The following is a 24,953-nucleotide window of genomic DNA, read 5'->3' on the forward strand; positions in this document are numbered from 1 at the left end:
AAGTATTTGGCAAATATATGTTTCTGTTTGTGGCTAACCTAAAATAAAAATATAGTAATATGTGGGTTTTAGTTTGATTAAATGTCAAAGTGATTGAAAAAATAAATAAATAAAACACAGTGTATGTGTTTTCAACGGTTCAACTTCTCGTCTGGTGAGTACCTTTAAATAAAAACACCGGGAAAAAGAAGAAAAAAAGAAGCGTTTGTTTGAAAAGCATTTTAATTACAGTTCTTAAGAAACAAAAGCATGACCACAGTTCAAAGTTCCAACTGGTTGAAAAAGTACAAAAATCTGTGCTGTCGAAACTTCAAAACTACAAAATTGGCTGAAAGCAATGTCGCATATTGACGTTTTATTGACGGAAGATCTAACATTACTTTGAAACATCGGTAACTAACAAGGAACAAATAAAAACAAATAAAACAGTGATGCGTATAACAGCAATCGAGTGATTGGGACGCAAATGTGAAAATGTTCTTCATGCTGAAATGACGGTGAAGAGTGAGGATTGGCTGAGCTGCATTTGCGACATAATTATGATGAAGTGCATCGAATTGCCTATAGTTCAACCTTACTCTCCAAAAGAAAAAAAAGAAAAAAGTTCCAAATAATACAGAGTGGTTTTCATTAGAACTAAACTGGAATAAAATATGAAAGTCAAATAGATGAACTTTAGTGACACAATTTGTTTTCTGTCTAAATACAAATTACTTCTATAAACAATTTGTCTTTCACTGAACCCATTTTTTTTTTTTTCATTTGAAAGCTTATAGACATAAAATCCTTTAAGTTTTTTTGCAAAATAACCGCTGGCATTAAAAAAAAAAAAAGGAAGCTCTGAGTTGTATCAAAAGCCAATATATATACATATAAATATCTACAAAACAATCCATCAAGGAAAGTCTGCCTGTTACGTGGAATCTGTTTCAAAAGAACTAAACTACATTTCCCAGCATGCTGTCCATTAGGTGACATTCAAACGTGACACACCTCACTCAATTCAACCATGACAATATTAGAAATGCTCGGGATCTACTCTAATGTAATTGTTTGAGGACTGGAACAAAGATAGGAGAAATGGAAGCAACGTACTAAAATATATATATTTTTTTCCTGCTTACAGAATTAGACACACAAAATGACCAACACAAGGAAGAATGGGGGAAAGAGGAGATGGAAGTCTGAATTATGAAGGAAAAGAAAAGACAGATTGTGACTCTTTTCTCAGTTTGCTGTCCTGAAAGCACAAAAAGAAGTAAAGCGTAGTTTGGGAAATGAAAAATCTAAGGGTGTTAAAGGGATGAACTGGGTAGAAAAAAATGGTTCAATAACAATTTTCTGTCGGTGTGTCTTTACAGGCCTCCGTTCGGGCGGGACCCTTTTTGTTAAAAAACAACCAAAACTTTTGCTTTCTGCCATGTGGTCTTACTGAATAACTTTGGGTCGTTGTCTTTGGTTTGCTTCCTTCCCCAAATGCTGTAGTCTCTTTGTTCCAGTCCGCTTTCCCTTCATCTTGTAGAATCTTACCAGGGGCCTTTGATAGGTGGGCCCTTGGGGCTGTAGTCCACTTGATGGCTCATACAGTCTGCAGGATTACAGCGGCCTTCCTTTCCTTTGGTTCCAGGCTGTCCAGGAGAGCCTGGTATCCCAGGAACACCCTGCTGGCCAACAGGTCCAGGAGGTCCCATTTTACCATAACCTGGAGGGCCTGGAATGCCTAACAGCAGAGAAAATAAATTACAGGAAACATCCTCAGTAACTGTCTTTAAACCTGGAACAATACTGAAATAGAAAATAACCTGTCAAATGACCATAACGTAATTTTGATTTCAACTTTTCAGTGGACACACAGTGTCTTTAAATAGCATTCCATGTTTTTTGTGTGTGTTTTTTCCCCCCGATTTTGTTCCACATAATCAAGAACGTGAATGACTTTTAATTGGATTTCATGTAGTATAAAGTAATACATAGCTGTGAAATGGACGAATTACTGATTTGGAAAAATTTGTTACAAAAAATCCAATATGAAAGATGTGGCATGTTGTTTCCATTCAGCGCTACTTAATCCTATGTGCATAGATAAAACACATAGATAAAACACATAGATAAAACACATAGATAAAACCCAGCCCGACCAAGTGCTATAGGAAGCCATTTTATTAACAAACAAAGTCTGCATGTGTGTCATCTAGCTGTGTGTCTAGCAAAGGTCTGTAAGAGACACTAGTGAGCAGGCGGCATCACAAAGACCAAGGAACACACCAAACAGCCCCATGCTGTTTATCGTTGGTGGAAAGAGGGGAACTGGTGGGAGTTCACTGAAATATGAAAGTTGATAAAAAGGTCAAAGCTACAGGTGAAAAACTGAGAGGATTTAAAAGACGTTAGACGGAATGCAGCACCATCCAGATTTTTATTTGTAGAAAACACTGAGACACATGCATCATGTTCCTTTCTGTAGACGTTCATTTTTGCCTGTTGAGTGGTTATACGTTATGTTCCACATATTGTGTTGTAAGTGACCTTCGCCCAGATGGGCCTCGTCATTTCATTTCTTTTCATATCTGCGAAAACTAAAAGATGTTTCAAAAGGCTAGTTATTATTACACTTATAATTGTGCCAAATTAATAAATAAAATAGTATTTTGTTGTTTGTTTTTTACTTCCTAATGAATAATAACTTCCTCAAGTTAAACGAGTTCATTTACGATAGGTGCAGAAACACAGGGAAACATTCATGACAAGAAATTGTAATAATCAGTAAAAAGAATCCGAGACAAAAAATATGTACAAATCTGTTGTTATTGTTGCACTACATCTGTTTGTCAGCGGACGGAAATAATAACTCGAGCCATCTGAAGTGTTTTTTCCACTTCCGTGAGAGCACGTTTGCTTTTTAAACTCAAAATTTATCAAACGGCTCCATGTGAAGTGATTGCAGCTGCCAGTCCTCCAATTTAGCCGACACTATCTGAACTCGTGATGTTTAAGGATTCTTGGATGTGCTGATATGACCTATGTGAGTGAACGTGGTTAATTGTAATTAGAATGATAATTTAAAAAATATATTTCAATCACATTGCCAGTTTTTTTTATTTTTAAATCATCAATCAATGCAAATACTTTAATTTGTGGAAATAACTCAAATTGAGCTAATTCTGTGCGCAACATCTGGCGCAGGTTGGACCTGCTTGCAAACTACTGTGGAAATCTAGCAGGGAACTGATTGCTGCCAAGTCTTAAATGTACCACTTTACTAAAAGTTAGCTTGGCCTAAATTTATTTATTTATTTATTTTTTCAAAGAACCAGTTGGATGCATCACCTGGTGCTCCAGGTGGTCCCACGTCTCCCATCTCTCCAACGCCCTTGTCACCCTTTACTCCTGACGGTCCTCGTGGTCCTATGGGATTAAAGACGCATATTCTAACGCTTGGAAGACGAAGGTTTATTCATATTATTTAGCATAATCTTGAAATAATTAAAAAAAGAAAACCCATTCACCGGGGAGTCCTTGTCCTCCCGGGCGACCCTGCCTGCCGAACTGTCCTGGGACTCCTGGAGGACCTTGAGGTCCGGGAGTGCCTGGAACACCATCTTTTCCTGGGGGCCCTGGTCGGCCAGGTGATGCCACCATTTCTACTGGCATCTGCATGCGAGACATGTAGTAGCCCATCCTCTCTAAGAAGAGGGAGAAGAAATGGGGGGGCAAAAAAAAAAAAATTCAAGACAGACAAACTTGCATTTCAAAGAATTCACAGAACTAGTTTCAACAAAAGGCTCGATTTATAAACAACGCTATGACTTAGAAAACGGTTCATTATGCACAGAAAGCGTCCAGACATCTGCATGGGCTTGCGAACGCCCTCACCATCAAAGATCTTGACAACCTGTTGCCGAATGAAGTTTTTGATGTCGTCATAATTAACGAATGCCTATTAAAAGAGCAGAATAAGAAAGTTTTAGTGGCTAAAAAACAAACAAACAAACAGGAAACATTAATGAAGGAGATGAGTAGAAAATGTATTGTTTAAAAAAAAATACATAGAATACAGTACATATTGAGTATAGAAAAGATCTGTGGTTGATTAAAGTTAAAATTCAGTTAAAAAAAATAATTTTAAAAAAGAGGAATGAAAGTGAATCTCACATCGTTTCCTGGAGACCCAGGGGCACCCGGAGGTCCCGGTAGTCCATCAGAGCCCGGGCTTCCTCTTTCCCCTCTAGGGCCGACCGGTCCCATCATGGGTTGGGCGTCCTTGCCGAGATATCCTCCTCCGCCTGGGGGCCCCGGTCTACCTCGCTCGCCCGGAGAGCCCCGCTGTCCAGGGGCCCCCGGCTCTCCCTGTAATTCAACACACATAACTTAAAGATAAGAGTTTACAGAGAGAGAGAAAACAAAGTGTACTGTATGTCTTCCTAAGACATATTCTGAAGTGCTTGAGAGAAATATATGATGTATTTTATTGCCTACTTTGGGAAAAAAAGAGTTTGCTATACCAAAATGGCATGAACATAAGAACCCAAGTATAACTTAAGTATAGCATGGGCTTTTCCTTAAATTTGGCAAATCAAAGTGTAGTCTTTATTAGCACCTTTACAATAAATGCATCTATTGTTGCAGCGGCATAATTCAACATGGAAACATTGAAAAGGTGAATCAATTAAAAAAATTGATTCAGAGAAAAATGTACAACAAAAAAGAATAAAAACTTTTTTCTGTCCTACTGTTACAAATGTAGAGACAAGGAAAATACCAAGTCCTGCAGGGATATGAACCAGAACTGTTGAGGTTGTGTGATGTCATTTCTTTCCTTTCCCAAAAGAAAATGAGAATCTTGATTGATTTCAAACTAAATGTTGGATGTCACAGCGACATTAGAATAATTGATTTATTTATTACTACTACACAAATGAGATCAATAATTTTACCTACAATGTGATCTAATTTTCTCCTTTTTTTTTTTTTTTTCACCCAGCTCAACCTGAATGTTCAAATGTCATTTTCAAAATAATATTCATTAAGATTTTGCTATTTTAAGAAGCGAGCCTTTTCTTAACGACGGCTCCGCTCCTGCGTCTTCCATGGCGTCCCACACAGCAGCGGGCTCACCATTCAGGCCGTGTAAACACCCTCAAAAGCAGCCCCGCTACATTAGCGACAGTGATTTATCGAGGACAAAGCGGCCCATAATGGACATGTAATGTTTACACGTCACCGGCAGACGAGCGCTTCCTGAAATAGAGACGAGCGAGAAGAACAGAGGATCCCGCTCTTGTCTTTCTTCGCCGTTCTGCGCCGCTAAAACCCTGACAATGCTGTCCTGTCAGCGTGACAAATAGCCTCATCTAGCATCTCCCCTCACGCTTAATAGCATTATCCCAGAGGCTGAAGAATAACTCTATCACTGTGCCCACCTACTGTAAGCCACTGTCAGCGCAGAGATCCAACACACTCCCGGGCCAAACGGCTGGGGGAGTCTGTCGGGTTTCTCAAACGGCTGCCCGTCTGATGAGGAGTGAAGTGAGGCGAGGAGGACGGAGGTCGACTCGGGTGGGGGTAGGGGGCGGTCAGAGGGTTAGTGAACTGATGACTGTGTGGGTGCTGAGCGGGCAGAAACGGCAGAGAACAAACGCTTTCAGGAGCATCGTGTGCCAACAGAAGCCTCCCGGGCCGTGGCACAGCGGAAAAGAGCAAACTCTTGCCTATTCCAGATAGTCTGAGGACGTAATGGATGGCTGACGCTCTTCTTGATAACACACACAAACACACACCCACACACACATTGTATTAAGACATCACCACACCAAGCTGAGTCATCCCTTACCTTTTGACCTGGCTGTCCGCTGTCCCCCTGCAGGCCTGGTGTTCCCTGCCACAAGAAGAAACAGGATGCAGAGTTGGATTCTTTTTCTTTATTTTTTACTTATAACTTGAAAAGTGTGACACAAATTTTTTGCAAGTTTTTTGAAGTACGTTTTTTATTTTTTAACTCATTTCCAAATAGAGAAACGTTACATTTGTGCCATTCTTTGCAAAACTCTCCATGCTCATTCACAATGGATAGAGTATCTCCAAATGGAAATTTCTCTGACGTCTTTTGCAACTTCTAACAGGTTTTTCTTCTCAGTTACCCGCCCTTTTGTTGTTGTTTTTTTTCCAGCTCCATCCTCATAGCACTACGCTGCCACCATCTCATTTCACCGAGTGGATGGTGGCAGGATTTTCCCCCGTCATCCAAAAAAATTTCAATTTTGGTCTCATTTGACTCAACCCTTTTGCCCAGTGTCTGCTTAACTTGCGGCAAAGTTTAAACAGGAATTCTCCACACATTTTTTTTCACAAATTGGACTCTCTTTTTTTATATTTTTATATATATATTTTCACCGAGAAGTAAAGCCTGCTAGAAGCTGCAAAAGACCTCAGAGAAATTTCTATTTGGAGATACTGTCTGTGAAGAATTTTGCAAAGAGTGGCACCAATCATTTTTTTTTATTTCTGTCTTTCAGAAAAAAACTGTGTTGTATTCAATTGAAAGACTCTCCTTCCTCCTATGTTTGTCCACCTCTCTACCTCTCTATTACTCCTTCAGAGTTATTATGGACCTTTTATAAAGCAGCTGGATGTTATGATAAAGATAATAATACAATTACATTTAAGTTCGTTCTTTTAGAAAGAGTGAACCCGATAATATCTCTGTCATGGCCGATAACCAATACTTACTGATTTTACTTACTGAGTAATCGTGACGATTCAATTATTGAAATATTTGACAGATAATTTGGAAATCAATCATTAACTGGCCGACAAAATAAACAAAATGGTTGGACGAACATAATCAAAGCAGTTCAGCAAAAGTTTTATTTATCGGACCGATACCGATGTAGTAAAAAAACTGACTAATATCAGTTGATAGCGATATATTTTGCATCCCTGCTATTTAATAATTGGGTAAATCCTAAAGGCAGTCGGTTGCAATGGATTTTATTCACACGGTTCACACATGAGTGTGTATCACAAACCAAACTTTCCGTTTTTTGTACAGAAAAAACTGAAAAGAAAATCTAAATCGGGCAACACTTTCCATCACGTGTCACTGAAAATAAAATACACTGAAGTTTGCAACTGTTATGTGACAGAGTATGGAAAAATTGCAAAGCATTTTTATTATATTTCATTGAATTATACTTTTACCGTTACACTTTAGGAAACCCACTCAGCTTGATGCTACTTACATCTTTACCAGCAGCACCGTCGCTGCCAGGTTCTCCCTGAAAGCCAACATGAAAAGAGTGAAACACGTTGAAGTCGGACACGTCGACTTTGCTTGCAGGTGAGCACATTCAGAGAAGAACCAACCATAAGTCCTGGATGCCCTGGTGGTCCCGTAGGTCCAACTAACCCCGGGAGGCCTCTCTCCCCAGAGGGGCCCTTGTCTCCTTGTATGCCCTAGAAGGGGAGATATCACTTATCTATTTAGTGTCTACAGAGAATTTCAAATGATTCCGGGATCATTCTGTATCAGAAGAATTACAACGATGCTGCATAGGGATGCACTGAAATAGGAATCAGTGCATCTTTATGCACTGCAGTGCAGCGAGAAGGTCCTAGGCATCAAACCCCAGCTTTTATGCTTGGAGTTTCTATGTTCTCTATGTGTATGTGTCAGTTTTCTCCAGGTACTCCGTCCAAAAACATGACTGTTAGGTTAAGTGATTAATCTACGATGCCTTTAGGTAGGAGTGTGTGCATTAATCTTTGTTTGTCCACTTCTTCAGTAGCCCCGGTGACCTGTTCAGGGTATTTTGCCCAATGAATGCTGGAGAAAGACACCAGCTGATCATCTGCTAGTGACTCTGCAAGTTTATGCAGGTATGGTGGATTTTTTTTTCTCTTCTAATTTAGAACACTTTAGTAACTTGGTTTTCTTTTTCCTTAATTTTCCTCTTGACAAACATGTGGAATTACAGTAACGTTCGAGATGTACTCTTACCACTGCTGATGGGCCAGGAGGCCCCGGAGGTCCCGCTGGCCCTGTGGGACCCTGACGATGAAAGAAAACAAATTATTCAGGTTTGACATGCTAAAGAAAAAAATAAATAAAGATTAAGGAATATCTTAAAAGAGAGGGATGTTTACGATCTGGCCTGGAGGACCCGGTCGACCCTGAAGTCCTGGGGTTCCCTGGTCCCCCTGCAGAGACCACAGAGTAAACTTTAGATTATATTTTGAGTTTGTCTGAATAGTTTTATATGTAGTTATTATTTAGCAAGTTGCAGAGAACCATCAACAAGACTCTGGTGTAATCATGGCTGAATGTTTGACGCCTTCTCTTGGTAAAGTAAGTAAAGTTCCTTTCAATTATTTGGTTTCAGCAAAGAGCTTTAACATTTAGACTCACAGCCATGATTTTCATAACAATGTGAGGAAAAGTGCAAAGGACTCACTTCCTGTGAAGCTCAAACCTTTTGTAGGTTTGGTGGCCGAAATGATTCGGCCATTTGAAAGTGGTATTCCACAAACGTTAAACAAAGTTGGGAAGGACATTGCACTAATTTAATGCCAGTCTGCTTTATTCCATTAGAAAATAATGTAACGAGGGTCGTTGTTTGGCATCATTTAAGCTCTACATCACCATAAACCCTAGAGGGTTCTTGACACACATAAAAAAAAAAATGTACAATCAAAAATTCAAGTGTGTACTCTGGGAATTGGGCACCCAATTCTTGCTTTGTATATATTTTTTGTGTGTAATTATGTCACCCTAGAAAGAGAATGGATCACATTTATCAGTACAAGCCGCAAATTAATACAGCATTAACAACAACGATGAGTATACGCAACCCTTCCATCGCAATTAAAGTTTTCTGTTGTTGCGAAACGGTGGAGAACAAAAGTACTCACGTCATGTCCTGGCCTGCCGGGTGGTCCTTGCGGGCCTGCAGGGCCGACATCTCCCTGTTGGGATGCGCTACATTTTTAAAATGACAACTGGATACTCAACAGGGGTAAGCAGTAAAACTTCTTTGATCATAATCGAGCATGATGCGCAAGAAACCGGCTGTAAGCGAAGACAGTCACGGTACGATAATAAGGTAAGGGGTTTGTTGACTGACCTTCTGTCCAGGAAAGCCTACATGTCCTGTTTTCCCTTTGAATCCCTGAGGAAGAGACATCAAGGAGAATGAGGCAGGGAGCATAATAAAACAACAACAACAAAAAAACAGAAGTTGGTGCTGCTGGAGAAGGAGGAAGATTGTGTTTGAAATTTCAAACACCTGCTCAGAGCGAGAACACAAACTGAAATGCAGCGACGAAAAGAGAGCTGTAAGAAAAAAAGAAGAAGATTTTTTAGAGAAGACAAGTGGAAGCTGTGCGAGGCTCAGCTCGAGTGCGTTTCCCTCCTGGGTCAGTGTGCTCGGCAGAAACACAGCGAGCACCATGTAATGCATTTGTAAACAAGGCCACGAAAACAGGCGTTATTGTTCATCGTGATGTGTAGTGTCTGTTTTCCTGCCACTGCCTGTCGCTTGGACTCCGAAAAGATTAAATTTGGTTTCGTCTGACCAAAGCATTTTCATCCACATGATTGCTGCGCCCTTTATGTCGCTTATGGCAAACTACAAATGGAACCTCTTATTTATTTTTTTTAAAAAGACTGCTTTTCCACTCTTCCAAATTTTGAAAACTACTTATAGTTTATACTTGTACTGCAGCACTACGTTCACCTACTGCATAAAGTGCTTGGTCATTTTTGGCTCTGACATGACAAGAGCAAAATAGTTCAAGGGTGTGCAGACTTTTAAAAGTCACTTTTTTTGAATAAACATATATTTTTTTAGTTTGCATGTTGTTGTTTTTTGTTTGTTTTTGTTTTATAATGGATGGAAAGAAAATCTAGAAATTCTGGCAGTGTAAATGATACAGGTGATACTCACTGGGATTCCTCGAGGTCCCGCTGGGCCTGGAGGGCCCGCCTCGCCCTGATAATGATGAGAAAAAAGGGAACACACTCTGTTTCAGAATTATTAACAACACCAGATGCAGGTTTTTGCAGCGGGATCATCCGCGTGATTTTTGGCGGTGCGACGTACCCGCAGTCCAGGTTTCCCATCTTTTCCATCTATTCCCTCAATACCGGGAGGCCCCTTTTTAATATAGCATATATATTAGTAAAAGTTCCAAACATCTGCAACAAAGATTGCTTTGTGCATGCAGTGGGGCGGGGGAATAAAGAAAGTAAATAACAGTTTTACCATCAGGCCTGGAGATCCTGGTGAGCCAGGCGGCCCAGTTGGTCCCTGGGAACCTGTGGAACCGTCGTTACCCTTTGGAAATGCAGGATTTATTGTCTCACATGATCATTTTCAACATACAAATACAATTAACTTTTTTTTTTTTTTCAATCTGTACTCACTTTTTCTCCTTTGAGCCCAGAAATGCCTTCTCTGCCAGGTTTGCCGGCTGGACCAGGGGGCCCCTTTAATTACACAAAGTACTGACAGTTCCTACCATTGTTGAAATAACCATAAAAAATACAAAAGATCTTTTTAGAAAGTTTACATACTGGTGGTCCTGGAAAGCCCGGCTGTCCTTGGAAACCCTTAAATAATAATAATAATAATAATAATAATAATAATACGAATTTAAAAAGTGGCCATTATATTTATTTATTTTTTTCATTTTCAAAATGACCATTTTACAGACATGGAAACACCCCTGGAAAAATGCATGAAAAGCTTTAAAATAAAGTAGGAAACTTTTTATACATAACACTTTGATTTTAGAACATTTATTCAGTGTTGAAACATATTACGGAATGCTCCAATTTAAGAAAATGCTCAATTACTGGCTCTCCCTGCCACAGATAATTTGTACAAACACTTTTGACACGAGTTTCCGCCGTACATGACATGCATTTCTTACGTATGTATGCATTTCCATACATTCATCTTTGGTTTGGAATCAGAGCGACCCAGTGGGTTTGTTTGCAGCTCCAGTGTCCCATTTTATATTACCAGATAATCTACGTGAATGCGATAGCAGGAAGACTTTTCTTTCAATCCGGGGTTTTATTAGTGTCTAATAATAAATATTATGGAGTCTCGCTGACCTGAAGATGTCGCTTTCTGCTGCGGCTCGTTTACGGTGCCGCTTTAGAGATTTGTTTGCACTCAATCCACTCATCTGCCTTCACACATATGGACTTCAGTGACATCCCATTCTTAATAAATACATAATAACTATGACTTTACTATCATGACAGTTTTAACTGTTCTGGGTAGGCACTTGCTAAGGTGTAGGAGTATGTTTATAGAAATGGTACCCATTATTCCAAAACTACATTAGTGAGGTCAGACACTGAGAAGGCCTTGCTGATAGTCTCCACTCTAATTTATTCCAAAATTGTTTTATCAGGTAAAAATCGGTACTTCTGCCAGGAAAGTTAGGTTTTCTTCACACAGAACTTCCAGATTCAAGTCTTTATGGATCTTGCTTTGTTTGTGAACAAATAACAAATAAGGGCTATCTAAAAACTGTTTCCACAAAGGTAGCACAAAGTTCTCCACAAAGTCTTTGTGCTGCAGAATTAAGAGATATTTCATAGGAACTAATGACCCAAGCCCAAATGTGATTGTTTTAGGGCTTTTTACACATTTTGACCAGGGATGCCAAGCAAATGTGTGTGTGTGTGTGTGTGTGTGAGTGTGCCTGCATGTATCATACCTGGTCACCTTTGGAACCAACAGGCCCTGCTGGTCCTGTGTCTCCTTTAATGCCCTGCAAACATTGAACATTAAAGTTTTTTTTTTTTTCTTAACAAATACTTACAAAAAAAGACATACATAAAACTCATTTAAGATAAAAAAAACACTGACTGGAGAGCCAGCCTGTCCTTGATACCCAGGGCTACCAGGAGGACCCTGCAAAATGAAAGGAAACGTAAGAACATTTATGTAAGCTTTATGTAAGAACATGGGCCTCAAGTAAATCTGTATCATAATGACAGCGCAACCACTTACTGATTCTCCTTTCTGTCCAGCACCTCCTGGGCTTCCACGCTCACCCTTCAGTCCCTGACAAACATGCAAAAAAAAAAGAAAAAAAAAGAAAAAAACGAGAGAGAGCAGTGAATGAGTGTGGTCCCTTGTGTCATTGGAACCTGTCTAAAAATTGACAGGAGCCTGTCAGTTCTTTAATAATGAGGCAGCAACCTACGGGCAGCCCAGGTGGCCCCATAGTTCCAGGATAACCAGGCGTCCCTGGAGGGCCCTGAAGGAAAGATCATGCGATCAATCAAACAGGGAAACCAATTATTTCTACTGTATGTTATCCTTCCAGGGAAAGCTGCCTGTCAGGAATGTACCTGCTCGCCCTTCATTCCTGGGAGGCCGGCCGACCCTCGTTCACCCTGCTGACCCTGAGGGTGACAGCGGAGGGAACAGATCAGAACACAGTAGAGGTATAGTGCTTTGTGAAAGTACACGCACGGCTGATACACTGTGATGGCAAGTCACACAAGGTAAGATCCACACCGTACCACTCGCTTGTGTCACTTTAGTTTACTTTATGTTTGAGGTTTTATTAGTTTTCATTTTTTGAGTCTAGCTTCTTGAGTTGACCTCTTTCAGTTAAACACCTGCTTGGTCCCTGACATACACAAACAGGAAGTAAGCAGTGAATTGAAAATTTTAATTGAACTGAATAGTGAGTCTAAAGGAGAAAAAAAAGCATCATATTTTTTTAAAAAGTGGAAAAATAAAAATATAGAGAGAAATATATTCATTCCCTTCTGATACCTCTGCAACCTTCCTATAGTCCATAAAATAGTGCTTCAAAATAAAAGACTGCTATTAAATGAATACTTAAATATTGAAATACAAACATACATAAATCTTGCAAAAAGTATTTAAGTTAATATATAAACTTTTATTGATTAAAAACAATAAAAAAACTGCATACATTTTTTTTTCCTTTCATGAGGATATTTATGTATTTATTTAATAGAATTCTAATTAATAATTGTATTAATTCATTTTTAAAATTTTCAATCGAGCTGCTCTCCGTAACATATGCCCTAATGTCACTGTTTTGCTCTTTGTGGAAAAAGTTCTGGGTGGCAGAAAATAACAGCACATCGTCCTCACCACACCATCCTAATGGCAAAAAGTGGTGGAGGTGGTATTATGATATGGGATAGCAGCTCTCGCAAAATAAATATTGGCAAAGTAATGTGAAACCCATGCATCATTTTGTTTCACTTTGTAATTTTTTCACTTACTGATGTTCATCATAAAAGCCCAGAAAAAAAAAAAAAGCTAATGTTTGTTTTTGTAACATAACGGAGGGTTATGGGAAAGGAAAGTCTCTACTTAAAATGAAAAAAAAAAAGCCAATAGCAAAGAGAAAGAAAAAGCTTACTTGTCGGATTGTAGTCTTTTTTTTTCTTTGGTCTTTCACTCTGTGAAGCAGCAGGGTGGTGATGCCCACTCATAAAACTCGGCTGTTTTGGTGTAGTAAACCGTTTTCTATCCTCAGACATTACTGAATCTTTGAACTCGTGTTTCTAATTGCAGCTTCGGCTGCTGCAGCCCAACACTTACTTTTTAATAAAACACAAATACACGCATGGCGTAGTCTAAACGACAAAAATGTGTGTATGAAAGGAAGCTGAGTTAAAAGTTGTCTGTCATAGTGCGGTAAATGTACATCGAGCAAAATTTGAGTGTAAATATTGATACACATGTAGGTGTGAGCAGTTGCCTGGCAACAGCCTAACGACTGTAAGCAAAGGCAGATGAGGAGATGAGACCGGATTAACTGACTTTTTAATTTATAAGAGTAGGTAGAAACTGCTGCAAATAAACTGCTGTATGATTCTCTAAATTTCTTCTAAAAATAACATTTTATGAGCAAAACATGTCTACTACATGAGGTGAGATATTAGAGATGGTGGAAACAGTTGAATGAAAATCATGAAAGTTGTCAGCCATCATTGCTTTGCTTCAAAATGACCTCACATGCAAGAATACTGCAGCCGACGTGAGGAAAAGAGTTTTTTTATGCTCCAAAATCAAGAAAAACTCAAATTTGAGAGGTTTGGTTGCCCTGAAGAAACCTTCAGGATTCCATTACAAACATTCATAAATCTTTGTTCATATTCCACCAATGTCAAAAATACACAATTTCGCAATTCTGGTGTTTCTATTAAATGAGAAACGCAATTAAAATCACACGTGAACAACTTTATGCACGTGATAAGTCATTAAAAAACATTCCGCGCCGTCATCCTCCAACTACTTCCTGTCGTCTTCTTTGTGGTTTGCGCCAGTGGCAACATCTGGTGGTTTGATCATGTAACTCGTGCGATGCGAAAACCAATTTCAATACGGCAAAAAAAAAGCCTCATTCTGATGCTAAAACAATAGATTTTTTTTTTTTTTCCAAAATTGCCATGTTTTCATTAAGCACATTTATTTTTGAAATGTGAAATGGCACAAATATAGCCAAACCACAGCTAAAGAGTGTCCTTCAAGTCCCTACAAAGGTCTTGGCCAAGACTGGTGTTAAGCAACATGTAAGAATTATTCTACTTTATTTTGAAAAAACAGGTTTAGGGGGAAAAAAAATAAAAAGATTCAGCTTTCTTTTTCATTTTATAGTGCATTCTTTACCCCCTGGCTCTTGTGCTGTACAGTTTGACAAATTGACAGCAAAAGTTTTACTTGTGTCCCTTTTCTCCCCATCAGGAACAGTTCTGTTATGATATTATTACACTGTTAATGAGAAACAGTTAAAAAAAAACCCCAAAATAAAACAAGACTGTCGCATATTTTTGTTTGTACTGCTCTGAAGACTTTTCTCTTTTTTTCTAGGACTGAGAGAACTAATTGAAGTGTGAAAACATAAGTGAGACTTACAGATAAGCCAGATGGGCCCTGAGGACCTGGGAAGCCAGGGGGTCCCTGTGGACAGAAAGCAATGAAGACAACACTTTCAAACACCTGAGACAAGCTGAACCAAAGGATAAACACAGACCAAAACAAGCTCACAACTTTAATTAAAGCAGGTATCTATTTATTCTTGGAAGTGAACAATACAACCTAGATTCTGCTGTGGGAATTATGCATTTATAACAATATTAGTTTAGATAGAAGGATTAGGTTTGTTTTTTTCTTGTTCCCTCAATGTGCCACCAGGGGGCTCTATGACCACACAGGAAGTGGCATGCACTCACTCCATTTATATCAAGTCACTTCAAATCTGGGCTTTGAGACAAAAACCCAGCGGTGCTGTTCTAAAACGATGATAACAAAGAAATGAATCCCTTTTTTTCCCCCCCGCTCACTAAAGTTCTTCCAAAAATACTACATGACTGCAAAGTGCGCTAAACTTTTCTGTTTTAACTTTTTTTCATAAATTTCACAGAAGGTTAAGTTAGTCAAAATATGTGAGGATTTTAATAAAAGCGTCATCCAGCAGATGAGATCTCTGAACAGATATTCAGCCAAGGGAGATGTAACTACTACTCCTATTAAAAACCTCACAAGTTAGTTCAGGTTTCTCTGCTTTCAAATGAAGATGATCCTTGAATGATCCTTACCATGATTCCTGGCGGTCCTGGCGAGCCCCTCTCTCCCGGAGAACCCTGAAGTGGAAGAGAGGTAAATCTGTTCTTTTTCAAGTTTGTTAGGACACAGAAAAATGGCCGATAGAAGAAATGTGTTGGACCCAGCAGACACTCTGGGAAGGACACTCACGGTGTCTCCTTTTATTCCCGTTGCTCCAGGCACTCCTGGAATTCCGGGTGTTCCGGTGCAAGATCGATCACCCTGCAAGGAAATCAAATACCGGTGTATGGATTTCACACGTACTGTATATAAGCAGTGCTTTGCAGAAGTAGTTTTTCCCTCCCTTTTCATATTTTTGCCACATTGCATTCCAAACATCAATATGTTTGTTTTCCAGAATTCTATATGAGACCAAGTCAAAGTAGTGCATCATTGTAAAAAGGGGGAAAAAAAAAAAAAATCAGAAAAGATATGTGCGCATTTGTATTCATCCCCCTTTACTCCGACATACCCAAATTAAAACAAAGCGCACGTCAACAGTCAACTGCTTTGTGTCGGTCTCTCATTTAGCATCCAAGCAAATTTCATAGAGGCTTCTGAACGTAATGTGAAAAAATATGAAAATCCTTCAAGGGATAGTCACACTTTTAGCACAGCACTGTATATTTATACATGCTGGGTAATCCTTATTATGGCAGTAGTTTCAAACAAACCGTCGCTTCAGTCGCCTGTGTCCTCTGCAGTCTCTCCAAACACTATAAAGGTAGACAAGAGAAGTTATTAGAGCGCTGGCTCCACAGAGAGCGGATCACAACAGGCCATGCACTCTCGAACACAATGCAAAACGATGGACTGTCATTTCGCATTCATCACGGCGGTGACTGCGGTACTGGAAACGCCGCATATAATTCCAAGTCCAGGGTGGAGGGGGAACTATGCAGAGAGGCTGAAAACATTGCAACAAGCAAACCCGCTCCCACAAAGTCTCACCCTGTCACAGCTGTCCATGACTGTTGCACCAGGCTTGCCCTGGTCTCCTTTTTCACCCTTGGCACCAGCCATGCCCGGGACCCCTGGCAGCCCCTGAGAACAGCCCTCTCCACAATCCTCCTGTGTCGCACACATAGAAATAATAGTTTATTTCTATATACACGAGGATGCTCGCTGACACGTCATGCTGCAGAGGTGCGCCTCGATAAGTTAGTTATGCCGTCCTCAGTTCACAAGCTTAAAACTCATGCACATTCATGAATTCAATTTATTCCAAATTTAATTCATGTGCTTCATTTCTGATCATTTTGATGATTATGGCTTACACCCTTAAAAAAAAGTAATACTAGAATTATGGGGAAATTATGCTCCACATAGTCTTGAAGAAGGTAGCTGGCTTGACAGCTGCCCAGCAGAGTCATTGACGAGGAGGGTCACAAAAGGTCATCGTTAAAGGAGCTGCCAGCTGAAAAGGAGCTGTATCCAAGAAGAGTAATGAAAAATTTAGAGAATGGAGTACGTGTTGTGGCACATGGAGCAGGAATACCTGCCATCTTCAGAAGACTGAGAGGCAAAGACAGTTTAGGGTAGATTCACTTGAACCAAAGGCAATATCAGGAGTGCCTGTTTGGGATTGATGCAGGTTTGAATTTCAACCGGGCCAATCTGTGAACAGAAGGAGGAGTCGTGAACGATGATGATGTCTGTTGTAGAATTGTAGCAGTTTTAGCAATGGCAGTGGAGGAAGTTAACAAAGACGTTCAGTCCATGTTGGTCACACCTCGAAATATTGGATTAACATCAACAAACACCTCCTCAGCTTGGCACTTTACTCTTTGGGATGGCAATTTCCAGTAAGCTTCATGCCGTCAAGCTGGCCCACAACTGTTAGCGTTGGGTAAAAATTAAAACGTCAGCAGCGTCCATGTTTCTGGCCAACAATTGTTTTTAAACACCTGAAAGTCCAGACTCTGTGCAAAGCAAATGGTAGAACAAGACACAATTTTTTTACCGGGCTACCTCAGACCAAACGTTGAGTGTATATACTGTACTGTACAATACAAGGATTTTTTAAATAGATGAGCATTTCTGTATTTAAAATTATTATTTTTTTCTTATTGTTTTTATAGAATATTCTGATTTTCCGAGATACTAAATTTCAAGTTTTTTTTAGCTGTAAGCTGTTGATATCAAAATGACCAGAAACAAATGCTTGAACTGTATTCCTCTATGCATAGAGAACACACAAGTTTCTTTCTTTTACTTGAATTGACTTTTGGATAAAACATAAACTTACTCATATACACTCCTGTGCATCCTAAGACCACAGAATGGCACATTAAAACATGAGTGCATAAATGATTCGTACTTACGTCTCCCACATCTATACTTGTATCTTGAGGCATTTGTGGTCCAGTATAGCTCTACGTGAAGGAACAGAAATTCAGTTAAATTCATTTCAACATCTGAAAAAAAGGGAAAAAAACCAAACAGAAATCTAGCCTTCAAGATATTTCTTCACAATCACTCAAATCGCCTCAAAACAGTCCATTTCTCTTTTTTTTTGACTTAATTATACTTCAAATGTCATTCTAACCAGCTAATAAGGAAATTCAGAGCTATACGAGGGACTGAGCATTTTCAGTTCTTTCCAAGCTGAAGCATTGCAGCCAAATGAAAAAAAAAAACAATTACATATTCAGAGTATAATGAAAAAGCAAACTGGTAAGACGATGTTTCCTCCTCATCCTGTACGGGTGTTTTTTGTCAGTTTAAAGGTAAACTATGTGCACACACACATATACACAAACACTTTTTCGTGATTGATGTTTTGCTTTCCAGATTTGAAAATTGACTGCCATTCCACACATTTGTAATCTGATTGACACCCATCTGGTTGAACAAAATTACTCACATTCAACCTGCCAAAGCGGCACGCTGTTAAAATTAGCACACACTGCTCATCAGAGGAAACAGCCTTTTTCAGACAGCAGCCCTCCTGGCCTGAATTAACACACAGACGTGTCTGTTTTTATCCAACACCATCCTTATTCCTGCTAGCAGACTATCTCGCTTTTATCTGAACTCCGAGCTGTTTTTTTTTTTTTTGTCACTTTTGCAACTTGCTGGAGAAATACCATTTCATCCAGCTGCTGAAATCGCAGAATCGATGGGGTAATCTTCACTTCATCGCCACAAATCTTTTCCATCAGAAAACTCGGTGCAAAGTGCCGTTTTCCTAGCAAAACTCCGCATGTCTTACTGTGATGTCAAAGTGAACAGGACTGAAAAAGAAATGATTACATTCAAACCAAGAGATTTGCCTAGATGAAAAGATGTTTTTTTTATTATTTTTTTTTTATTCCACAGTTTATTCTTTCAGCATTCAAATAACTTGATGTCATGAAGACTGCAACTGAAGAAAAGTTGAAATATTTTTCCTCATTAGTGTCATAGGATTGAAAGTCTGTCCTTAAGGGCTAATATCTTGCATATTTTAGGTATCTCCCCGGTTCAGCACATCTGAATCAAACTCATACATCTTCATAAGGCTCCTGTAGAACTTGGTGACACGTTAAGCAGCTGATTCAAATATTAAAATCAACTATTTTGGAGCTGGGGAACGTTTAAAACAAGCAGGACTTGAGTTTGACATCCCTGCTGTAACAGAAAAACCAACCATTTTACTCAGATGTTAAGAAAATATTTCAGTTTTTCATTAAATAAAGTTGTGGAAACTACATATGAGTAAAAAGTATGTTAGCAGAAATAGACAAAAAAAAAAAAACAGTCAGATTGGAGAATGAGTGAATTAAACTATTGGCATCACTGTGGGTCCTATTTAAGGGCAAATTTTATGTAAAAAAAAAAAAAATAGAAACGAAAAGAAAAACATTAGACGTTTATGGCTTAAGTCAGTGCTTTAAAGCAAATGTTTATGCAGGATAAAATTTGCACAGCAAAGCGTTTGAAGAACTTTTGTGTTACAGCAAAGTTTCAAAATTGACACTGTAAAGTAGTTGGTTAGTGTTTGTCGATTTATTGCAACGCAGTGTTGGTGTCACTGGTCACAAAGCCACACAGAGGCACACAAAACAAACTGATATGCATGCACACATTCTCACTTAACGGCAGAGAAGCTAATCAACATAATATGCTTTTTTTTTTTTTTTTAAATAAAGGAGGGATTCAGAGTTCTCGTGAAGAACCCACGAATGCACCATGCAGACTACATGCAGAAAGGTCCTGGTCAGGATTCATACTCAGGACCATTTTTTTTTTTTGCTCCAAGGCAACAATGCACTACTGTGCAGCCTTATATTGAGAAATACACCTCACAACCTCTGAGAAAAAAAAAAAAAGTCTGAGTAAAATGTCGGCAGGCGCTCATGTTGCCAACTCAGATTTATAAAGAGCATTGCCGTAGGAAGTGTTTCTGACTACCCTAAAAAAAGATGCAACAGTGTCAGAGTTTTGCAATCGAGGGGACATATGCAGCCAGAAGAATATATTCACTATCTCCACTAAACAAAAGCTGTTCATTCGCACACCGAGTACATTTACTGTGACAGTCAGCTCTATAAAAGATATAGGAAAAAAGAGGAGCCTTTCCCCTGAGAGTGTCTGTCAATAGCACCTGGGCTGTTATCAAAGTCATTACAGCTTCATTTGACTCTGCTCAAACTGAACCCATTAGCCAGGACAACTGTTTTATGCAACACACTGTTGACCATTACTCTGGTTAGAACAAGGCCTTGTGCATTAGTAGACTTGCCCAGAGGAAGGTTTCCTGTAATTATATGCCACTGTGGAGAGTTCTTTTCTTCATTACAGTCTGCAAATGGCTAACTTTTGAACATCTCAAAGCTGCTTGCGCTAATGTTTTAAAAATCTGTTTGTGAGCGTCCTGAGAGAAAAAGAAAAAAAGCAGCTCCCCTTCAGAAAAATAAAACCTGCTGAAGGCTAGAAAGAAAGTAATGGGATTATTTTGAAGAAGAAAAAACAGGAAAAAGAAAACATTAAACAAGAACATGAGTGTGTCCAAAGCATTCCACTGTTTGTTCTTCTCTCATCAATCTATAGGAATTAGCGCTCTCAAAAAATCTTCACTCTCTCAAATTATGCAGTTACACATCACAGTTTTTTTTAATACATAAGCACAGTTCTGTGTTCATTTAATGGTGAAAGTGACAAAATTCCACTTTTCTTTATAGATTTATTACTCCCTGCACCCCAGAAGACAATCCACCCACCACCAAATGATGGTGTTTGCAGATGTTCCCCATAGACATTAAGCCATAACACATAATACAACATAGACCACAAAGGCAATCACAAACCACAGATAAATTCAATTCACCTAGATATTTTTTCCCTCCTCAATATTACCAATTGATTTTCTGCTAGATAATTAGGTTCTCAGATCTCCTGAAAATAATCAGCATATTTTTTTTATGTAAAGTTTCAAGGAGACAGTTCCTTATTACTTCTTGAGTGACTAATAAATTCATTCTGACTTTTCTTTTTAACACCAAGTGCAAGTCATGCCCGCATGCCAAAACAGGAATGTAGTTAAGTGCACCAGCAATCCAAAAATTATGAAGATGGTTAAGAATTCTGGGGAATCCATCACTAATATTCTGCCTTTTGCTGGGGGCAAAAAAAAAAAAGACAGGACCAATATCCACAACTTTAATTCAAGGTAAATTTACCTTTTTTCCCCTCTTAGATAGGAGAACCTAACCTCATTAAATTTTCATAACTTCATGAATTTAAGGAATTGCTTCCATACAGATTTACTCTCTTTTATAAATCACTATGCTTCATAGGAGCATGAAATAGATATGAACATGTTAACCCTCCTGTTATGTTCCGGGTCAAATTGACCCGTTTTAAAATTTACAAATAAAAAAAAAAAAATAGAAGCATTTTTTTGCATGAAACGTTTTCTATTTGTCTTAATAGGTGCACTCTAGACATAAGTTGAAAATTTATTCATTTTACACATTTGTACCAAACCCTAGGTCTACTTTTTACATCGATACTGTTCGGGTCAATTTGACCCGGCAGTCAGGTTAAAGTGCAAAAAAAGATTTTAAAATGTCCAATTCTATATGTTTCCTTGGAGCTATGAACCATATTTCACCACACACACACTCACACACAAACACACGCAACCACACACACACAAGCCCACTTTCTCACTACTCTCTTTACTTCACTAGGAAACTGCGAGAAAGCAGGTGTTCACACAACCTTTGACGGGAATCTTTTCTGTTCCTGTGGACAAACTCCACCCACTCTGAGTGACACTCAGCAGAAGTGGATGAAAACATAAATACTCTCTGCATGACTCATTTATCTTGATTTTAATCAGCGGGTCAATTTGACCCAGAACAGTATGCGTGTCTCAAGTTCAATTATAAAGATCACCCTTTGGTAAAAAAAAAAAAGTATAATATAAAATAATTTACCAAAGGTCAACTTCAAGGAAATTATTGTTTTTTTGTGTCTAGGTTTTTTTCAGTGGACATTAAAAATCTAAATTCCATTTTTTATGTCCAAATGAGTAAATGAGCAGGTTGTCGTCATTGATCCTTAATTTCTGAGAAATAATAAAACATCATTGCACAAATATTGATTGAAATGGTTAGTATTGGAGTTAATAATCAGATACAAAAATGTTTTGGAGGAATTTTTTGGTTTCTGACACTATTGCATGATTAAACACTCCCTGGGTCAAATTGACCCACGAACATTTTTGCTGTACCCTAGAAACAAACATAACAGGAGGGTTAATACATAAATAAGATCTCTTCATACATTTGGTAATTAGTAGCATGCACTACTTTAGTGCCTGGTGGCTATGATTTGTTTGGGTTTCAGTCGTGGACAAGACAGAATCAGAAAACCTGGCAAAAGTGAGTCCATAGCTATAGCACAGGCCACGAGACAGTTCAAAAACTCTGTTGTCACAGGTTGCAAGGAGTAGGTAAGAATTATACTATGATGCTGAGGGTTTGGGATATTGCGGGGCTATCAAATGTTGTCACTTTTCTTCTGTGTGTCATGGAGAGTTGAAACAACAGTGTGGCAGACCAGACTGATGATCCTAATTAATAAGAAATGGGAACAAAAAGTGTCCTCCAGCTGTTGAAGTACCCCACTTCCCAATCTCTCAGGCTCCTACTAATTGATGAATCTCATATTCAGGAGAAAAGTGTTTTTTTAATTTTTTTTATCCTGACCATAGAGAAGTCGGTCTGGTGGAAGTTTATGATTATGTGGCCTTTGAGGCATTTTGTCTCTGTTGATGTGGTGGTAGGGGTGGATGGGGATGTTGTGGTAGGGCTACCTGGACAGGCTGGACTCTGTGACAGCTGCCCCTTATCACAAGTCCAAAATGTGGTGGTGTTCATGGGAGAGAGGCACCAGTATTATACATTTAAAAAGTGAAAAATATACTTTTCTCAAATATTTTAGAGAAAAACCTTCTTACAACTTCCATAACTCACAAAGGCCATCATGGGAGTGTGGGCTACTGTTTCAATTTCCCCCAAAAGATATATATATATTATCTATTTTCATAAAATTAAACATAGGCCCCAACACATCAAATCTGAAGAAGCACCTCTCATCCGTTTTTCACTAATTTTACTTACGCTCTTTCCAGGCAAACCCGGTATGCCGTCGTTTCCAGGGATACCCTGAAAGAAGGAACTGAGGTTGAACTAGTTTGTTTCCAATCAAGGGCTGGCCACTCCCATCTCCACCAGTGGTTAAAGGCAGAGTCAAAGGGGCAGGGTCAAACAATGAAACCAGTTCCTTATCCTGCCATATCTTGTGAAAATGACCAAAAAAGAAGTCTTATGCCCAAATATGTTTGAATAGACATGGCTTTATCAATTCATTCCCCACTTCTGATACCTCTACTTACACCTTTGACTCTTGCAGCGTTTTCACTTTATTTGAAGGTCTGTTTCTTTGAAAACATTCTTTAGAAATTAGTTAAATTCGTGGTTAAGCATTGAATAACTTTACAAACTTTTTGAACTTTAAGCCAGACCTTCAAATAACTGTTCATGTCTCGGCAGACATTACGAAAGCTTGCTCAGTTGCTTCCCATTTGGGTTAAAGGCTTGAAGCACCAGATGGGGTTAGTGTGTTTTATCAAGTTTGTTTGCTCCTTTTAACCTGGTTATGTTCAAGCTTTTGCAGACATACTTTTGGTTTATCGTCATTCCATATCCTACATGCACTTCATGGACCGCCTAAAGAAGCAAAGCATGTAAAAGCCTTATTTTCAGTATGTACCCAAAGGCCCAAGCTGAAAGCCTATGTCATTCAGAGATGCTGGAAAGTTCTCAGAGCCTTACACGTTCTCTACATGTCTTCTTTTTTTCATTTCAGACTCAATATGGTATTTATGATATTATATATTTTCACACACTGTATTCCACAATTACAAAGCCTAGGCTATAAATTTTATAGTGATGCTTCTAACTTAAAATAGGTTTTCTTGTGATGTTTTTTCTGTCTGTTTGGAGTTCGTTTTGCCTCAATTCATGACTTTTACGCAATAGAGATGACAAACATTTGTCTCCTTATGGGGTCATGTTGGTGTACAGTGAAAGTGTTTTTCTCCTCCACAGATTTCTTTTGCTTTTTTTTGTCACTTCAACTTAAATACAAAAGCCTAAATGACACTTTCAATGTGGAACAAGTAAGCAAAAATATACAGCAACTCTTTGTTGTTCAGAGTGCTTAAATTCTGAGGCTGCTAGTTCTTAACAGACTTGAAAGTACTTTTGTGGATGCAATTGTGGAAAATTGTGTGAATATTGTTCAAAAAATACCTAATCCGTTGAGTCTAAAACAACACAGAAATGTAGAAAACGTAAAAAGGGTTTGACAAGTTTCCATCAGTATCATACTCGCAGTTCAATTCAGACAAATAGAGCAACTCCTGAATTGAACTAAAAAAAAAACAAAAAAAAACATCCTTATCACCATCCAACAAGCCCTGCATTTTACCTGAGGACCTTGGATTCCAATGACTCCCTGAGGTCCAGGGGGGCCAGGAGGGCCAGGAGGTCCAGGAGGGCCCTGCAACACACAAACAGAGACCACAAATAGCACTACAGTAAGAAAACAAAGTCCTAGTCAAACAAAAACTGAAGACTCTGTTGTCTTCTGGAGAAAAAAAAGGAGAAAACGGTTTCAAACAAAACATAAGGATTTTTCAGACAATTTGGCTGGTTAACGGATCCGACCTGAGGCCCGGGCTGCCACGTGTTTGTTGGGGTTCCTGGGGCTCCCTGCAAGGCACAGACAGGCAAAATCAGAGCAGCAGGGATAGTGTGATGTTAAAATAAATGTCAACAAATG

The 24,953-nt window shown here is 38.9% G+C and overlaps 2 protein-coding genes across 7 annotated transcripts in view; one reads left to right on the plus strand and one right to left on the minus strand.

Moving 5' to 3' along the window:
* Nucleotides 1–6,331, plus strand: part of col9a2 (procollagen, type IX, alpha 2) — a 62,294-nt gene extending 55,963 nt beyond the window's left edge. Inside the window, exon 35 of the transcript XR_003597768.1 lies at nucleotides 6,322–6,331. The gene's annotated coding sequence lies outside the window, so the exon portion shown is untranslated. The remainder of the gene's footprint in view (nucleotides 1–6,321) is intronic.
* The window catches only part of col16a1 (collagen, type XVI, alpha 1), an 84,853-nt gene continuing 60,104 nt past the window's right edge, over nucleotides 205–24,953 (minus strand). For 4 of the 6 annotated variants that reach the window (XM_028035472.1, XM_028035470.1, XM_028035476.1 and 1 more), the window contains 31 exons: nucleotides 24,839–24,883; nucleotides 24,600–24,671; nucleotides 23,228–23,272; nucleotides 17,939–17,989; nucleotides 16,566–16,685; nucleotides 16,289–16,330; nucleotides 15,765–15,836; nucleotides 15,608–15,652; nucleotides 14,925–14,969; nucleotides 12,371–12,424; nucleotides 12,223–12,276; nucleotides 12,027–12,080; nucleotides 11,883–11,927; nucleotides 11,731–11,784; nucleotides 10,571–10,606; nucleotides 10,421–10,483; nucleotides 10,260–10,331; nucleotides 10,098–10,151; nucleotides 9,942–9,986; nucleotides 9,120–9,164; nucleotides 8,908–8,961; nucleotides 8,143–8,196; nucleotides 7,997–8,047; nucleotides 7,363–7,452; nucleotides 7,239–7,274; nucleotides 5,831–5,875; nucleotides 4,153–4,347; nucleotides 3,874–3,937; nucleotides 3,507–3,683; nucleotides 3,328–3,405; nucleotides 205–1,720 (listed from right to left, as the gene is read on the minus strand). In XM_028035472.1, the coding sequence (XP_027891273.1) occupies nucleotides 1,527–1,720; nucleotides 3,328–3,405; nucleotides 3,507–3,683; nucleotides 3,874–3,937; nucleotides 4,153–4,347; nucleotides 5,831–5,875; nucleotides 7,239–7,274; nucleotides 7,363–7,452; nucleotides 7,997–8,047; nucleotides 8,143–8,196; nucleotides 8,908–8,961; nucleotides 9,120–9,164; nucleotides 9,942–9,986; nucleotides 10,098–10,151; nucleotides 10,260–10,331; nucleotides 10,421–10,483; nucleotides 10,571–10,606; nucleotides 11,731–11,784; nucleotides 11,883–11,927; nucleotides 12,027–12,080; nucleotides 12,223–12,276; nucleotides 12,371–12,424; nucleotides 14,925–14,969; nucleotides 15,608–15,652; nucleotides 15,765–15,836; nucleotides 16,289–16,330; nucleotides 16,566–16,685; nucleotides 17,939–17,989; nucleotides 23,228–23,272; nucleotides 24,600–24,671; nucleotides 24,839–24,883 (2,151 nt within the window). In that variant the 3' untranslated portion in view covers nucleotides 205–1,526. The remainder of the gene's footprint in view (nucleotides 1,721–3,327; nucleotides 3,406–3,506; nucleotides 3,684–3,873; nucleotides 3,938–4,152; nucleotides 4,348–5,830; nucleotides 5,876–7,238; nucleotides 7,275–7,362; nucleotides 7,453–7,996; nucleotides 8,048–8,142; nucleotides 8,197–8,907; nucleotides 8,962–9,119; nucleotides 9,165–9,941; nucleotides 9,987–10,097; nucleotides 10,152–10,259; nucleotides 10,332–10,420; nucleotides 10,484–10,570; nucleotides 10,607–11,730; nucleotides 11,785–11,882; nucleotides 11,928–12,026; nucleotides 12,081–12,222; nucleotides 12,277–12,370; nucleotides 12,425–14,924; nucleotides 14,970–15,607; nucleotides 15,653–15,764; nucleotides 15,837–16,288; nucleotides 16,331–16,565; nucleotides 16,686–17,938; nucleotides 17,990–23,227; nucleotides 23,273–24,599; nucleotides 24,672–24,838; nucleotides 24,884–24,953) is intronic. The other 2 variants (XM_028035473.1, XM_028035474.1) reach the window with 2 other exon arrangements.

Source organism: Xiphophorus couchianus, chromosome 13 (genome assembly GCF_001444195.1).
Source record: "Xiphophorus couchianus chromosome 13, X_couchianus-1.0, whole genome shotgun sequence".
Classification (NCBI taxonomy): domain Eukaryota; kingdom Metazoa; phylum Chordata; class Actinopteri; order Cyprinodontiformes; family Poeciliidae; genus Xiphophorus; species Xiphophorus couchianus.